The sequence below is a fragment of the Rousettus aegyptiacus genome, unplaced genomic scaffold, assembly GCF_014176215.1.
Source record: "Rousettus aegyptiacus isolate mRouAeg1 unplaced genomic scaffold, mRouAeg1.p scaffold_m13_p_1, whole genome shotgun sequence".
NCBI classification, from domain to species: Eukaryota; Metazoa; Chordata; class Mammalia; order Chiroptera; family Pteropodidae; genus Rousettus; species Rousettus aegyptiacus.
In genome coordinates, this window is record NW_023416284.1 from 15,108,391 (window position 1) to 15,126,432 (window position 18,042).

General features: G+C 36.3%; 1 protein-coding gene across 1 annotated transcript in view; it reads left to right on the forward strand.

Annotated features, from left to right (window-relative positions):
- The window catches only part of CLIC4 (chloride intracellular channel 4), a 58,230-nt gene that overhangs the window by 20,164 nt on the left and 20,024 nt on the right, over positions 1 to 18,042 (forward strand). The window contains exon 2 of the mRNA XM_016124582.2: positions 10,566 to 10,675. Within this exon, the coding sequence (XP_015980068.1) occupies positions 10,566 to 10,675 (110 nt within the window). The remainder of the gene's footprint in view (positions 1 to 10,565; positions 10,676 to 18,042) is intronic.

Genomic DNA, 18,042 nt, shown 5'->3' on the forward strand with positions numbered 1-18,042 from the left:
TTAATTCCCTTTGTCCCTTTCTTCCACAAGTTTGTCCTGAGGTGTAAACAGTGTTAATTTTGGTTTGTAGGCTTCCACACCTAGAAATATATTCAAGCCAAGGCTGCAAGCTCTATGGTTGTTACCTCTGGAAGGGATTTCCCTTTCTGTTCTCCAGCAGAGTATAGGCACACTCGCCCCCACCGTGAGGCTTTCTTCTACCCAGTTGCTCAAACCAGAAATCTGTGATTTATTTCACTTTCCACATCCAAACCATGCACAAGTCTTTAGGACTGTACCTTCCTAATTCAATTCAATCCATGCATTTTATTTCAGACTGCATTCCTTCTACCTAATCCAAGCCATATTCCACTGGAACCACTACAATAGGTCTCCCAGCTTCCATTCTCTATCAGCTCGATGCCCCCAGCACTGTTTTCCATGTATAACAAGTGTTATTTATGATCATAAAATGGAAATTCGATTTTACCCTCATATGCCCCCACCCAGCAAAATCTTTCAGTGGTATCTCATCACCCCATTCTCTGACACCCTCCATGAAGTCAGGATGTGTTTTCTACTTGGCACCTAGTTTGTTACTGAGCACTTACCACATGCTGGGCATATTTTAAGAGATTTTCATATATTAACTTATTTAATCTCATAATAACGCTATGATATTCCCCATTTTACATGCAAGGACACGGAGTCCCTGCTTGGTGAAGTAACATGCCTAATGTATCACATGGTAGAAGAACCTGTATATCAAATCAGGCGCCCTGCTTCCAGAGCCCTTGCTGTTAACCATTTTGTTAAATAATTTCTTTCTACACAGTAGGTACTTGGTAAACATTAGTTAAATGAATGAATAAATTGTTCCCTCTATAAGCATAAAATTCAAACTCCTTAATTTGGTCTAGAAAGTCTTTCGTGATCTGGCGCCTGCCAACATCGCTTTCCCTGGTACGGCAGTGTAGGTACGCTGGTTGTTTTCATGGCAGGCTCCTCATTCTTTAAGTCTTAAGAGATCTTCGATGACCGTCTTACCTAAAGCAGGTGCTCCTTGTCTTCGCTCTTAGTACTTTGTTTCCCTTTAGGCACTTATTGCAGTTTACAGTTTTATCTAGATATATTTATCATCTGTTTCTTCCACAAATAACCTTTCATGAGGTCAGGTCTGTCTGTCACCTTCACAGCTGTTTTCCTCAGTGCCAACTCTTAGTGCTGAGGAGAGGGTAGGTCCTCAGTGAATATGTGTTACATATTGAATAAATATCTCTGAGTCCTAATACAAGGAGGTATTCTGTAAGATATTCTGTGAATGGGAGAGAGCCTGTAGCTTCAGCCTCAGTGGCAAATGCTACTCAGACCACTGAAATTCTTGAGCAATGTATATAAATGGCAGCCTATGGAAAAGAGAATGAATTGTAAATAAACCAGAGCCCTGGTATGGCTATTATCTCTCCTTTAACTTATATTGAAGTTTTCGTATTTTCATTCTTCCCGATAGTCTTAATTGGAGCTAAGTGGCAATACTGGTTTGGATGCTTATGATTGTAATAGAAAGCTCCACCTCAAATCGTCTTTCACCACTAAGGAAATGCAGCTAACGGAAGGAGTCTAGGAGGATTGCTCCATGGATAGTATGTCAGGTTCTGGCTCCCTTATTCGTGATTCTCTTGGCTTTGTCATCTTTGGTGTTGGTTGTAGCCTCAGGCTACTATTAAGTTGGCCACAGCAGCCATAGCTTTCATGTCCAAGGGTTTCCTATGCTGGTGTCTTTGACTTAAGAGCAAGAAACTTTTCTCTGGAGACTCTTATCGTGTTGTTGAACTGGGTCCCATGATAACACCTAAGTCAATGGCAGAGGAATGGAATTATTATGACTGGTTTAGAATCCATCAGGATTTACCCCTAGAATTGGGGATTGGGTCATCATCTCCCGTGTCCTTTATGGGAGAGAGGAATGAATGCCTGATCTAAAATAGGACTTATATCAGAAAAAAAAAAAGTGGGAGAATGAATATTGGGTAGGCACCTATCAGAGTTTGCTGCAGCGGTTTCTGCGATTTGTTAGCTCTGTCCAACAATGATTTTGAAGACCTAATTTTTGAGAAAAAATATTAATTAGGAAGGTTTGACTTAATGAGTTTTTTCTGTACTAATAACCAGGAACACATTTTCTATAGCTCTAGGGCTTTCATTGTTTGCAATCAATAAAATGCTAATAAATAGTAAAGGAACTGCAGCAGAAATTGTCCTATGGAAAGATTAAACAAAAGTATTTTATCTCAATGAGTTTACAGTTTGCTCAGGAGATACTATGAATAGTAAAGTAATAACACATAGTAACAGTGTAAGAAATTACAAGGCAAGTCATTAATTGTTAAATAGGTGACATAGACTTGTTACTTCCTGGGAGTCTGTAAGAGATGCAGAATTTTGGGTCCCACCCCTGATCTACTGAATCGGAATCCGTGTTCTAACAAGATCCTCTGATGATTTTTGTTGACATCAGAGTTTGAGAAGCTGGAGTAGAAGTGGAGAGGACCAGGTAACTGGTTTGGGCTAGAGTGATCTAGAAAAGTTTCTTGGAGGTTAGGTTTGAGCTTGACCTGAAGGATAGGTATGGCAGTGGACATTTCAGGTGGAGTTTGATAATGCAATTTTAATCACATAACTGTCCAGACTCATGCGGCCTTATTGTACAGAATGAGTGGAGGGCACAATGATATGAGTCCTCAAGAACATTGGTGAGAGTCATCCTGGGAAGGGAGGAGAGAGAACTTTTGCAAAACCTCACTTATAAAAACTATTGTGTGTGTTTACAGATTAAAAAAAAATAAACTATCTGCTTTATGAGGTAATTGAATCATAATTTGGTCATTTACTAAAGGAAACAAAACTTTTAAAACTACTGGGAGATGAATAATTTCTCCTATTAGAAAAGTGTAACTATGGATAGTTGTGGGTGAAGGAAAGTGCATTAAAAACTTATTTTACAAAACCATGACATTTTGTTACAACAGTTGGCTAAAATGCATATTGTAGCTATTACTTTCAACAATGTCAAATGTTCAGATAGGTAAGCATGATAAACTTTGGCCATACTTTTAGTCGCTCCCTCCTTTTTTTAATTTAAAAATAAAGTGAAAAGACATTTTTTTATAGTTTTGAATGATTTCTCAATTTACAGTGATTTAGGCTAATGCAAGAGAACATCAAGTCTCAGAAGTTAAATCACCAGCTCAGGAGGAGCCATGGCAAGATCAAAAAACAAACTCACGAAATTATGAAACTCACAATTTTGTGACACTTTTGAGGAAATGTTTAACAGGTGTTATTTCAATTGTGATAAGGTGTGTATGTGTGTGCGTGGGGGGATATTTTGAGTTTCGTTTTATCCTGTATTGAAATTTTTCACTTTTACCATGTTCTCAGATTGTTAGATTATTCAGATTAAACTTTGTAGACCATTTAATGCAAAGGTAGGAACCACGTCTTCTTTTGTTCATCACTGTTGTTTAATGTAGGTCCTCACGTGGTTGATGAGTGAGTAAAAAAATATTTTTTTAATTTTAAAAGATTGTTTTTTTATCTGCTCTTGGAGATAATACATAAATTGTATAATAAAAGTGAGTTATAATATAATTAGAAATCATTAGGGTGGAAATGGAAACTAGATTAATAATTTTAAAAAATTATTTGGAAATAATTTCAAATTAACAGACAAGTAGCAAGAGTAAGAACAAAGAACGCCCTTTACCCAGGTTTACCTGTTAATATTTTACTCCATTTGCTTTATTATTTTTCTTGTCCGTTGCATACAGAGTAGCCCTTTACCCCTAAATACTTCAGTGTGTATTCCCGAAGAGTGATGATATATCCTGCATAATATTAATTATCAACTTCTGTAAATCAGTCTCCATCCTTCCCCACATTCCTCCCCTTTCCAAAATAGAAAATGAAAACCCAGAGAGGTTAAGAGACTTACCCGTGGTTATATAGCTTCAAAGTGGAAAGTCTAGCTTATTTTGCAAGTCAGGCATTGGTCTTTGTCCCTAATATCACAGCAGAACCTTTTCTTCTTTTCTCCTGACAAGTCTGCTTATTTAGTAGTATAATATAGTAACTAAAATTTGTATTTGTTCTTCTAAACCACATACAACGACCCCAAAACGTAAAGGACTTGATTTATAAAGGACTGTAGGTCACCATAACTGTCCTTGACACAAGCTCTTAGAAACATTAACGTTGTACTGTTTTGTACTGAAAGGTACTTGCCTCTGCTTCTTAGTGTGTGTGGAATAATAATGTTCTTGTGTTTGCATGTTCAGGTTTTAAGGGGCTTTAGGCTGGCTTGGTTTAAGTCTAGATATGCCTAAGTTTGAGGTAGGATAGTGAGGCATTCCTTTAAAGTGTGGGAGACTTGTTATTTACCAAATCTGACTCTAACAAACTGGTGACCAGATTGCTGGCCTATGAATAGCAGACTCAGAAAAGCATTATGAGGAATTCAGAGTTTAACCACAGAGTAAACTTCTTTCCAGTCTTTATTTTTTGGCATGTTTTCTTCTATGTCAGTGTTTACCAAAATATGGCCTACCCACCAAATGTATCAGAATTAAAATTGCTTGAAGTGCTTGTTAAAAATTGGAAATTTCTGGACCCTATCATAAACATACTGAATCGGAGCGTCTGGAGGTGACACCTGGTAATCTGTGTTTTAAACTCACTTCCTTGTGGATTTTTATGTATCTTGAGATTTGAGATCTTGTGCCTAATTACATGTCTTTCATCTTCAGAGCTTTTCTACATTCATTTTATAACATGTGTTTTACTTCATTTTTATATGTTTAGAGTGAAAAGGTTTTTATCTGCTTGCCTTTCCTTTAAATGAAAGATTCATGTGCATAATACACATACTAAAAAATGTGAAAAGGTAAACAACGAACCACTCCTTCATTCCCTGGTTTTAGAGTATCGTGATGTTCTAAGACCTTTAATGTACAAACTCATTTATTTCCGCCCAACGATCCAATGAGGCAGGTCATGTTATCGTCTCCATTTTGTAGAAGAGGCTTGGAAGATGAAATCACTTTTTCAAATTCAGACAGCTAGGAAGTGGTGGAGTTGTTCGGGAGTTTGGCTCTTAACCACCATCTGCCGAGCGAGAGGATATAAGAATTAACTAGAATAATACATGCAAAGAGATAGTTTGGGGAGAGTTCACCTTCATTAAGGTAAAATGTTTTATGTGAATTCTAACAACCTGGCCTGGAGTTTTATCTAACCATAGTATTTGGGTATCTGCATGAATTTTCAAACTAATCAGTTCCCCTCTACATCGCACAGGCTCTTGCTGGAGAGTAGAGTTCATGAGTTGGTGATACTGAGCAAGACTATGGTAGCAACTGAGATCTTTCCAGTGTCCTGCCATTGGCTGTGTCTTATTTACATAGGCAGAGCTTGGAATAGAGTAGTTCTTCCATTACATATCCTTTGATTTTATTTATAGAATTAGCGATACAATGCGATTGTGCTGGAAAACGATATAATCTTTGCATGGCCAGAGACTTTTTACACCTCCTTGAGTAAAGGATATTTTGCTTCACTCCATTTAGTGGATTATTTAAACTTTGTATAGAAAATATTTCTTAAAGCATAGGGCCATAATATACGTCATGTGAAAGAACTTAATGTGGAGGATTATTAGATTCTTTCCCTTCTCATTTTCTGGAAAAAAAAAAAAAAGTACTGTAGGGATTCTAATGACTAAGTGCTTCAACTGAAGAACAGATTGTTAGGCCTTGAATTCTGTGTATGACATCTTTAAAGTTAGGTAACATTTACTAAACTCTTACCATCTGCCAGGAACTGTGTGTATACCCTGACTGATTTGATTCCCATAATAACAAGGTGTAGGAAGTTAAGTTTCACAGATATTAAGTAATTTGCTGAAGATGACACAGCTAATAAGTAGTGAAGTCAGGATTCAAATCCAGGTATGTCTGATTCTAAACCTTGTTATTTGCCATATACTCTGCAGACTTTGTATAAGAAAAACAGCTTTTAAACCTTTAGACCCTAGACCTTGGTTCCAGCATATTTGTGTGTAGCAAAAACCGAAGGAATAGACAATACGAGCCAGGTGACTGGCCATTTATCATTTTGTTTTGTGACTTTTAAGTTAGTTTAAATTAAAGCAAGCCATCTTGCGTATTCATACAGCTAATTTAGAATCTACACTAAAGGTAAACGAGGTCTTTTGAGTTCATTCTTTTGGTAACACATTGTTCTATATATTCCCTAGAAAATGTGTCGGGAAATGATTTAATGTTCAGGAGCCCATTCTTATCTTCAGGGGAAGTTTCTCTTTCCCATAGTCATCACCACCCCTCGCTCACAGACTCATAAACACAAAGAAACAGAAGAATGAAGCTCTTATGTGTTTTAAGATCCGACTTTCTATAAACTGATTAAACTAGATTTTCTAACTGAGCAGTTCCTTAACCTTGCTTTAGTAAAACATTAAAAAATTTACGGCATCTACCACTGACCCCTATTCTGCAATGTAGGAGTTAATCCAGCAGTTTCTGATTAAAGAAATACTGGTATTGGGCAATTCAGGAATTACAATAGAAGTCCAGAGGGAAGAGGGTGGGGAATAGCTGAGTGTGTGAGAAGAACCCCAGATAACAAGTTAAACAAAACTACCCCTTTTATAGGAACAAAACCTAAAAGCATGCTACCTCGTCCTTTACCTGGAAATTAGTGGTTATTTCTGTGTTAGTGGATGTATTCAAATTTTTGCTTCATTTGGGTTTTCTGACTTTAGAAATAGGAAATATTATAGACACGTATATTTATAATATGAAATCTTAATTTTAAAACTATATATTCTAAATTAAAATCTCGCCCAGTATGTGTGTATTTTACTTGTAATCTGTGTCTATATATTTTTGAATCAGCTTTACTGAAATTCATATGCCATACAATGATCTTATTTAAAGCGTACAGTCATTGATTTTTTTAGTATATTCCCAAAGTTGTACAGCCATCACCAATCTAATTTTACCATTTCAAAAAGAAACTCTGTACCTGTTATCAGTTACTCCCCAACCCTTTTTCCCTCCTTCCCTCCCCACTACAAGCTCTAGGCAACCAGTAATCTACTTTCTGTCTGTGGGTTTTTCTATTTTGGACATTTCACATATGGACACATATACTATGTGGTCTTTTGGGACCGGCTTCTTTCATTCAGCATGATTTTTCAAAGTTCACTCAAGTCATAATGGCAGGTATCAATACTTCATTGCTTTTTATTGTCAAATAGTATTCCATTTCAATCTTGCTTTTCAAATATAATACTTCTGAGAGACTTTTGCTTCTAGTAAGGTAGTGAGTTTCCTCTTTTATTGTTTTTTGTTTTTCCCTGCCTCATACATCACAGACTTGGAGCTATAGAAACACCAACCTGGATACTAACAAGCGCAGACAAGAAAAGTTTCAACAAAAGTCGGCTCTTTTTAGTCAAAGAATCAGGAAGGGGGGCTGCCTAAGCAAGACAAAACTTTTAGCCAATAGCTGCTCTACTCCAAACACCTCGGAAAAAAAGCTGTGACCCTTTTACTTACCCACGTCAGCAAAGGCCAGATGGTTAGCCTAGACTTCCACTCTGTGGAGGTGGTCTGTAACTTAGATCCTTTACTGTTGGACATTGGGTGGTCTCCAGTGTTTTTTGCTGTTAACAAACAATGCTTCAGTATTCTTCCCTCTTACTTATCTTTGGGTATCTGTATAAGTCTCTTAACAGAATAAATATCTAGTTGTTAGATTGTCGAGTCAATAGAATGCAATAAAACCTTCAAAAATGACTGTTGGATCACATAAAAATATGGAAGTATATAGGAAGGATTACATTTTCAGTAAACCTTTTTCTGTGTTCAAATCGGGTACTTGCTATTCTGTCTTCTAGTTCAGTGACTCTTTCCTCTGTCATCTCCTTTGGGCTATTGAGCCTATCCTCTGAACTTTCGATTTCAGTTATTATATTTTTCATTTCTATAATTTCCACCTGGTTCTTGTTTACATCTTCTCTTTGCTGAGGCTTTCCATGTTTTCATTTGTTTCAAGATTGCTCATTGAAGTATTTTTATTATGGCTACTTTAAAATCTTTGTTAGATAAGTCTAACATCTCTGTCATCTTGATGTTGACATCTGTCAATTGGCTTTTTTTTTCATTTAGTTTCAATTGAAACCTGGATATTTTCATAGTATGTTATGAAACTCAGTCTCGTTTGAACCTTCTGTTTAAACTTTTCGGACACTCAAATAAGACTTCTCTGACAATACTCTCTCTGGAGGGGCTTGGGAGGAGAGAAGGGCAGTGATACTGCCTTGTTAAGGCCAGGGGAGATGGAAGTCCAGATGACTCACCTGGCCTCCATTGATACCCAAGGTAGAGAGCCTCCTCAGTACTGCTGCGCTGGGGTGTAAGTTCCAGTTTCCTCTGTGGTCTCCATTGACTCCCCAGTTGAGGTGATCTCATTACCATCAGCCCCTCTGGTTGATGGAGACAGTCCTAACTACTCACTACTAGACCTCCTCTGACCCCCACCCTAGCAGCAAGGGAGAGGAATTCTTTGTTCTGGCTGGCAGGGTTGTACACCCTGGCTTCCGTGCTGGTGGGGAGCATTACAGCCTCCAGAGGACTGATTACATTAAATTGGGGTTAAAATACAAATAGTAGAAAAGATATAGTGTGATCACATTTTTAAAAAGAAAGAAAGTGGTATGTATATAGAGAAAAAATCTAGACGAATAAGTAAATTATTTGAATGGTTCAAGGGTAGGGGAAAGGAACTCTGACTTTCTATAGTGTTTCAGTTTTTATTTATTTTTAAAATAAATGTTTATATTGCTGTTAGAAGCAGTAAGAAGCAGTTCTTTTAAAATTGATAGTTTTGTTAGATAATATTTATTGTTAGACATACTTACGTGTTAATTTTTATTAGTTATCAATAAAAAACTGAGTGTAGAGTAAAGGTGTTCTGATCTCCAGTGTGTAATGCTTTATGCTATGCCATGATACCCTCCTCAGTCAGTTGTACCAATAGGTGGTATTCAATGCAGTTCATACTAGAGAGAGTAATTTTTATCCTTAAACTTGAAAGGAATTTTATTGAAATGTTGAAATGGGATTTTATTAGTATGACATGGATTAAAGGAGGAAATTTTTGACTTATGACTTAAGGAAATCCAAATTTTTCCAATCTCTCTGGAAAAATTTACAAAAACATCATCTAGTAGCTCCAAGTTTCTAATGCTATTAAACCTTTGGAAAAAACTTGTACATCCAGAATTTATCTGAATTGTGAGTTTTGGGAGTAGTTAATAAGAAGGTGGTTTTTCAGTTTTATCTTGAATAGTACCCACGCTTTTATTTTTGTGTGCATAAAGGGAAGTAGTTTTATAAGGAGTTTAAGGTGTGTAACAGCTTATGATGCACCTGAAAGAGAAGTAAATTGGTAACATTTGCTAGAAAATCATAGACAGAGGAGGTGAAAGCAAAGGGGCATTTGTATTTTGACCAGGTCTTCTTGAAAGCAGTGTATGTACTGAGATCCTTCCGTCGTACTATAGGGATATGCTCTTCAGACCACTGTAAGAAATTACGGTGTGTTTTTCATCTATGGCCCGTCACTTTTTACCTGAAGCTTGCCTTTGGTTTAATGTGTTTCCAAGTGCCTACATGTAACATCTTTGTTACATCTCTTTAGCAATTTAATTATTTTAACATTCCTATGACAAGCAGTTTGGGAAATAATTTTACAGACTGAATAAATGGAATAGGATGAGGACCTTGAGTCAGACTTGTTCTTTGTCTATCAAACTTAATTGCTTTTTAGTAAGTCTCAAATTTGGCTTATGATAAAGATACGTTTTATTATTTTCTTTTCTCCCTGAAGGAATGTATAAAACAGGATATGTAATTTTTATAGTGACTATTTTTTAGAATGTGGTGGGGAGGTTGGCGATTATTTAACTCTTCGGAGACAGGGACACCTACAAGTTCCCCTTTTTATGTTCCCTATAAACATTATCTCATAGAACAAGAAATGACTTACATTTCACAAAATGTACCATAGACTGTCTTCGCCTTGAGTCAGGATGTATCCCCTAGGGATTGATCAGACCTATGCTGTCCTATATGATAGCCATTAGCCATGTGTGACTATTTAATTAAAAATAAGATAAAAAATTCGGTTGAACTAGCCACATTTTAAGTACTCATTATTTATATGATACAAATGATTACCATATTGGACAGTGTTAATATTAGATAATATCTATCATTGCAGAAAGTTCTCTTGGACAGTGCCATGCTAGCCTGGCAAGTCTTAAGAAGAGAAAGAGGCAAATGAAACAGCAAAATAATAAAGACCCAAACTTCCACCCTTCCTTTCACAAGGCAACTTTCCATGTCTTCTTGCACCCTTGATTAAATTCAGAAAAAAAGATCTATCGTTTGGAGTGTCATCACTTGGACCTTGTTTTTTTAATGTTTATTTCTGTTTCCCAGGCTGGCAGTGATGGCGAAAGCATAGGAAACTGCCCCTTTTCCCAGAGGCTCTTCATGATTCTTTGGCTCAAAGGAGTTGTATTTAGTGTCACGACTGTCGACCTGAAAAGGTGAGTCTCGGTTGCAGTTCGGGATCCACTTGAGTATATGTCTTACTGTTCAGTTTGATCTTCTCTCCCTCCCTCATTTTGCTTGCATATGTTCTCTAAAAATATGTCATATTAAAGTTCAGATTTGTAGAAAAATTTAGCTCGTATTAGTATTACATGGCAACTCTCAGTGTCAGTAAATTGCGTATGGCCACTCAGTCTTTTTGGGAACTTATTGTCTATTTGCCTTAAATTTCAAGAGCCGCACCGGGAGCTAAGTTTTACTGTGGATGCAGTGAAATCTTCGACTTTCCAGTATAAACACGGAGCTATGAAGAACTGCTTAAGCAGACAGCTTTTTAGTCTCAGTGTGCTATATGGCCTGTATAATCTCTGAACCCTTACAGACAAGAATGGGATTTTAGGAGGATAAATACTGCTGCAGTTTATTTCATTTAATCTACTTTTCAGGGAATAATAGGATTTTTTTTTTTTTAATAATAAGATCTTAATTATATTTGGTTAAATCTAATTGTAAAATAAGAGCCGTCGGCCATGGCCCCGTGATTGTTTTTGCTAGTTGAAGCATTGCTTTCCACAGACCCCGGTGGAGAAGGCCGAGGAGAGCGCCAATAAGTAGTAAGCTCCTTTTACTCAGGCACTTCTATTGTTTCTTAGCAAACAAGTCTGAGGTGAAGAACATTCACACTTTAAAAAGAAAAAAAGACTTAATTCAAGGGTTAAGAGCAATTATACCAACAGAAAATCTAGGATTCAGCAGTGGAAATATATTCTTCTTGACACAAATGCCACCATATGGTTTGCTGCTTATTTGTTAAGTGTATCAGACACGAACAGTGCTCAAGAAAAAAAGTATTGACAGGCTGTCACTTGCTGGGTGGAAGAATTCATTTGTTATCTCTCTGGGCATCATAAAGTGAGTTTTTTGAGAGCTGTAATCCCATTCCTAGTTCTAGGTTAGCATTCCCTGAGTCCTCTGCCAGTTCCCTAAAATGTATTCTTACTTACTGCTAGTGCACTTATTTGAGATTTTGCAGACTTAAAATTTATTTATTGAAAATAAACCATGAAGTCTTCCAGGAACATCTTTAGTTATGTATATGAATGTAGAGGTAAATCTTTGGGAGTAGTAAGAGTTTAAACTACAGGCTCTTTCAAAGACATATTTAGTTTATATTGGACAGAGAGCTATTGTATGAAATAATTCATGTAGTTTCTCTTCTATTACTGTTTTTTTCCTACATGCATTCACAAAGTTTCACAATATAACTCCTAAAAATAGACCATGGCACCAGGCACACACCCTTACTGTGTCTTAAAATACATGGGTTTCTCCTATTCCATTTTTGGGTTGGAGCAAGTGAGTTGACTGTCATGCTTCCAGAAATCCTTTGAACAGCTCAGTGCAGTGTTTGATTGTGGTACATACCAGTAATGGTGTCATCTGGCTCAGAAAAGGAAGTGAACACATAATGGCCATTTTAGTCATCAGTTTCACTTTTCATTTACAAACTTTTAAAGACATTATTCTTGTAAGTCGATTGATATTTCATGATTTATATGTGTTTCAGAGTAATGTACCCTACATGTCAAAAGTGACACATGGGAAAATGAAAGATTCAGGGCTTCCTATTATAAAAATACTACCACTCAAAGAAAATGTATGTTTATTTTTGTAAAATCAGCAGAGACCACTTAAAATTAGAGTCTATATATTTTAGTTTTCTTTCGACATCTTTGGTCTACAGTACATTAAAAAAAGTGTTTCTTAAGGGCAATTGAAAATATACAAGCAATACTTGATAATGAGTCCCCTAGTTCCTTGTCCCCCACTTCCTCTTCACAGATATTGCATTTAGATTTGGTCTTTATCCTTCCAATTCTTTTCTGTGAGTTTACACACTTATAGTCTTGAGTTAGATTTCAAAGAGAAGATACCCCAAGAAAGTGAACATTGGCTTAAAAAGCCAATGTAAAATAAAGTCATGGAGGAATAAAACATCCTGTAGTAAGAAATACCTTTCATAATATATTCTTAACTTTAAAACTTTAAATATAACTTTTTAGAAAACTGGGGTGGGGGGAGGAAATGCCTACGGTGCTTATTTTCCTGATAATTGCCCAATTCCTTGGTGAAAAGTACTGATCTGAGAACAAACTGTTGGAAAGTAATAGAGCTCTCCTAAGAGCTATTTCGAAACCCACTCTACGCTCTGAAAAAATTATTGTGACATGACATTTTATCCATAGAAACAAGCCAGTTTCTAGTTCTGGCACTGTGTGACACATTCTCTTTGAATCTCAATTGGTATTAATGAGTATGCTGGTGGTATTCATGTGCCCCTGTGAAACTTGGAACAATATCCCATTGCTTGCCTGCCAGCCAGTGCCGCCTTAATGCTTTAGTGGGAGTCATTTCTAAACCTAATTTTCTGTTCATGCTGCAGTTATATTACAGAATTTTAGATTAAAAAAAGTGCCCAGGTTTCAAGAGGAATTTAAATTTACATCAGTCACCATTTGAACAAAAGCTTAAGTTTATATTCAGATAAATATAAGTAGAAATATTAAAATTTGGGGTACATATTTAAAGATGTTATCACATGTTGTCAAAGGGGAGCAACTGTGGCATGGTAGAAAGTATTAGGGGTATAGACCTGTTTGGAGGGAGCCGTGGCACCAACTTCCCGAGACGTTGGGCAAGCTACCTCATCTTGGAGGTCAGTTACCGTGTTTTTAAATTCAGGAAAAAGGAAGAGAAAAATAAACTAACATTTCTTCGGTGTCTACAATGTGCCAAACACTGTTCAGTACTTGTACTGTTCTTATCAAACCACTTTCAGACCTGTTGTTGAATAGAATTCATTGTTCTATCACCGTGATATCATAGGGCCTTTCTGGCTAATAGCAACAGTCAAGATCTTTATTTGAAGACTTTCACCATCTTCATTATGACCAGAAGTTCCTAAATCAGAGATTAGCATCTCTAGAGCAGACAGAGAGAGGGAGACTGACTGACTGAGTGACTTACTGACTGACTTACTTGGATATAGCTAAGTGTGGCCATATTTTTGTCATACTTGCTGGAGTAAACTCTTCTGGTTTTCAGAAATGAAAGTAGAAACGATAACTTTAAGAAATTAACTTTTTATTGTATAAGCAGTGATATCTGCTCTATCACCAGTAAATAAAACCCCTTTTCCATGATAACTCTCTGAGGAAAAAAAAAGTGTAATTTGCAGAAGGCCACTTTTTAAAAGTCTGGTAAATGTATGTTTCCATTTTCCCATTCCCACCTTAAACAACACTGAAACAGTCTCCTCCTTTGCACTGTCATTACTTATTTTCTTTTTCAAATGTTAACGTAACTATTTGTAACATATTGTGTGAGTCAGACCCACATGAAGGTTGCCATAATGCATACATTTTGGGGAGATTATTATGATAGTTTAAACTTTAACAATTTTGTAATAGTTTAAAATGTTACAGTGAAATGATAAAACAGTTCTGCATATCTTAAAAGATGCTTATAAACTCAGAACAAAATCTGATTTCCAGATAGATTCTTCATATAGTTTGTTTTCGTTATCAAGTCTCTGGTTCCACCCTTCTGAAAACAGCCTTCAGGAAGTTGAGAGATCAGTTTGATTTTCAGGTAGATCTTCAGTAACAGCAGTGTGAACGATAAATGTAAAGGCCCTTTCCCTTCTATTTCCTGCTGCCGGCCAGTCAGGAAAGTACAGACTCTGTTCTTCCCCTTTGGAAATTTGACTTGAGTTCTCTGAAGCCCTGTTAGAATAAGTACTACAATTCCAGATATGTCTCATGAATGCATTGTGAATCACTTGTATGTCGTGTGTGTGTAAGAGAGATACATAAAGACAGAGAAGGAAAACTTTGCTGACATGTCTGTATGTTCTTTTTCAAGATGATTTTAAAGGTGATAATTCCTGTTGAGATCACTAAGAGCTGAATTAGAAATATGTTAGTGAATATTTTTCTAAACCTGTTATTTTTATAAACTCTGCTTATAAACTGTGTTAATAAAATCTGTTAAGAATTACTGAAGCTGTGTTTGAAACCTTTTCATGGTGGGGGGGTGCTGTTTTGTTTTAAAGTGCTTGCTTCACAAATTGACATTAAAGTAGACAAAAATTAACAGTATATCACATTTAATGAAAATAAATAAAATCTCTTAACTGGTTGAACTGGTACAGATAGATGATTGCTTAGCAACTGGGATCTTGCATATATTTTGGTGAGTCCACAATTCATTGACTCAGCGACTTCGGAATATAGCACATCTAGTGAAGAATAATTAATTGGAGTAAATCGAAACAAACTAGGGATTCGAGGTGTTGACTTGTTTTGCTTATTTGCTGTATAGTGTCCAATATCCTCTGGGTTTGGGTGAATTAATGTTACGCCTTGAAAATCATCATCTTCAAAAGGGAAATCCTTAGCATTTTTTTTCTTCCACTCAGTGAGTCAGCTAGTTCCAAACAGGTCATCTTTAAGAACCAGCTTCAGTGTCCTACGGTTATGTCGTACTCATTTTACACCAAGCAGCTGGAACTGAGCCACCAGGCCGATGTCCTCCAATTATTGCAAGTGTACCACATCAAATTTTAATTGCACTTAAGCCACTTAAGTTGCTTAAAGTATTAGCTCCTATAAGGTTCCTCCTCATTTCTTTCTTTCCCTTTCTTCCTGTTGTCTTGTTTTAGTTTGTTTTTCTTTATTTCATTTTCTTCATCTGGAAACAGGGAGAGAACAGAATATATATATATATTTTTAATCTAAAAGACAACTATGAAAAAAAGGACTACTTTTTATAAGTAACGTTAAAAATAAAAAACCCCAAATATTGAAGAATACTTGTGTTCTTAAGGCATGAATTCCATGTACTTTGTTCTTTCTAGCTATCACTCATGGGAAACATTTGAATGAGTTTGAAGGAATTGTTGAATATTTATTGAAGGCCTTTTGTGATGTAAACCAAAGATGTCCTGAAAGTTTTAGCCATTGCCTGTTGGTTCAGTTTCATTTACCTTATACTGCAGTTCCCGAAATGTTAGTTTCTGTAAAGCATCTGTAAATTGAGCCTGTGTGTCAAACAAAACACCTAAGGCCTCAGTGCCAGGTGAGGACTAGAGGTTGAAGAATCTTAGATTCTGTTGGCTTGATAACTTGATACAGCTTCTGAGTCATCTCAGTACTGGCCCATTTATTTGAAGTCTTCTAATCTATTCCATTTAGAGGCATTAAAATTTCTTCTCAAGCCTACTTTCACTTGGAGTCAGGACCTAACATGGTTGTCCTTCATCTCAGCAGTTAATCCTGGAAAATAGTTTTTATCACCTTTATTATTTAAAAATCTATATAGCCTTTCAGTAGAAACAAGATGGATTATTCAGTAGTCACTGATATTAATGGAAAATTGGTAATCATATGCCTGGTTTTACTTCACTTAGACACCTCTATATTAATCAGATTTCTTATTACCAATCAGTTAATGCTGGATAACCAGTTTTAAACCATCGGAGTCAAATAGAGTTTAAGATGACCAGTCTCATCTCCTGCATAATGCTTTGTTAATGTGATAATTGAAAGCAGTAATGACTTTCATTTGCATACTTTGGTTTAGTTCACTTTCACATGCATCATTTGGTTTGATCTTTACAGGCAAAGCAGGTCTTATAGCCACAGTACAGATGACGAAATCCAGAGCTAACGAGATTGTGACTGACTCAGTCATTTAGCTGGTAGTTGAGCGGCAGATCTATTTATTCAGTTTGGGATTTTAACCAGGTGCTTTTTATTCAGTCTTTTTATTCAACCTTTTTGGCAGCAGGGACCAGTGTTCCTATGAGAATCTAATGCCTGATGTTCTGAGGTGGAGCTGAGGTCGCGCTGCTAGCTCTGGGGAGCGGCTGCAAATACAGATGAAGCTTTGCTTGCCCGCTGCTCATCTCCTGCTGAGCAGTCCAGTTCCTAACAGGTCACGGACTGATACCAGTCCATGGCCTGGGGGTTGGGGACCCCTGCTTTAAATGTTAGGGTTTCTGGACTCCTGAGTTGAGGAGGAAATAAATTATAAGTGGAAACAAATGTGAGTCTATGAATGAAAATGTGAGTTGAGTGACTTGAAGACTGACAGTGACTATGGTTTTGGACATGCTGGACCCTTCAGTGATCAAAGAACAGATGGTCAGGAAGATGAGTGAAAAGGAATAACCAGAAGAATCCAAGGGCATGAAAAATAGAAAAAGATTAGTATTTCTATAAATTACTGGAATCTATTTAAATAGGTAGACCTATTTAAATAAATGTGGATCTGAAATACTTAAGTTTCATGTATCTCTATTATTTTGTGCTCACTTTACCTTAGCAGACTAAAGAATGCTCATTGAAAGAATCAAATTTAAAAATCAAATCAGATTTTGACTTAAAAGTCTTTTTTTGGAGCTTTGGTTTTTATAGAAGTTGATAGAAAACATGTCTTATTCCCCTTTGCCTTGGGAGGGAGCTAGGCTCTAGAACTTGGGTAGAGAGAGTCTCTAAAATTATGACTAATTGGATAATTAATAGGTCTTTGTGTCTTCGATTAGAGTATAGTCATAGGAAGATGAGGGACTCTCCAAACCTAAATTGAGAGACTGGTTGGGGTAAGGAATGGGGGCGGGAGGAGGGAAAGAAAAGAAGAGAGAGACGAGGAAAAGGAAAGACAGAGAATGAAATGAATAAGACCAGGGGAAATGGATAAGTTGGGCTGAGTATAGATTGTAGAGTACCTTCTATTTTAAAATTCTTTTTAATGACAAAGTATTTCACCTCTATGATACACTTAGAGATATCCTTTATTTTATGCATTTGTGGTAAGGAAGGAGGAAGGGAGGGCTTAATAAGAGGGGGAAAGTTCTTTGAAGGAATCAGTATATTATATATTTTTAAGTTACCCTTTGTAATTATGAAAGTTTTCAAACATACACAAGAATAGAATAAACTTCCCTGTAACCTCAATTCAGTTACCAAGATTTTGCCCATTTGGTTTTGGTTTTTTTTTTCTTCTATTTCTCCTCTTCCTAAAATGAATTTGGATGAAAATCTTTATTTCATATATATTTTAAGGCTTTCTTACTCACTATAATATTTTTTTCCATTCTAGTTGCCTGTTACCTTTGTTATGCTGTCTTTGTATATTGAAGTAATTTCAATTTTAGATAGTCAAATCTAGTGATCTTTTTCTTCATTAAGTCTAGACTTCTAGGAAAATGGAAGAGAGGTAGCACCTGAATTTGGAATCATAGTTAAAAAGGACTGTAGGAATCAGCTGCTCTTCTCCCTTATTTTACAAAAAAAGAGGA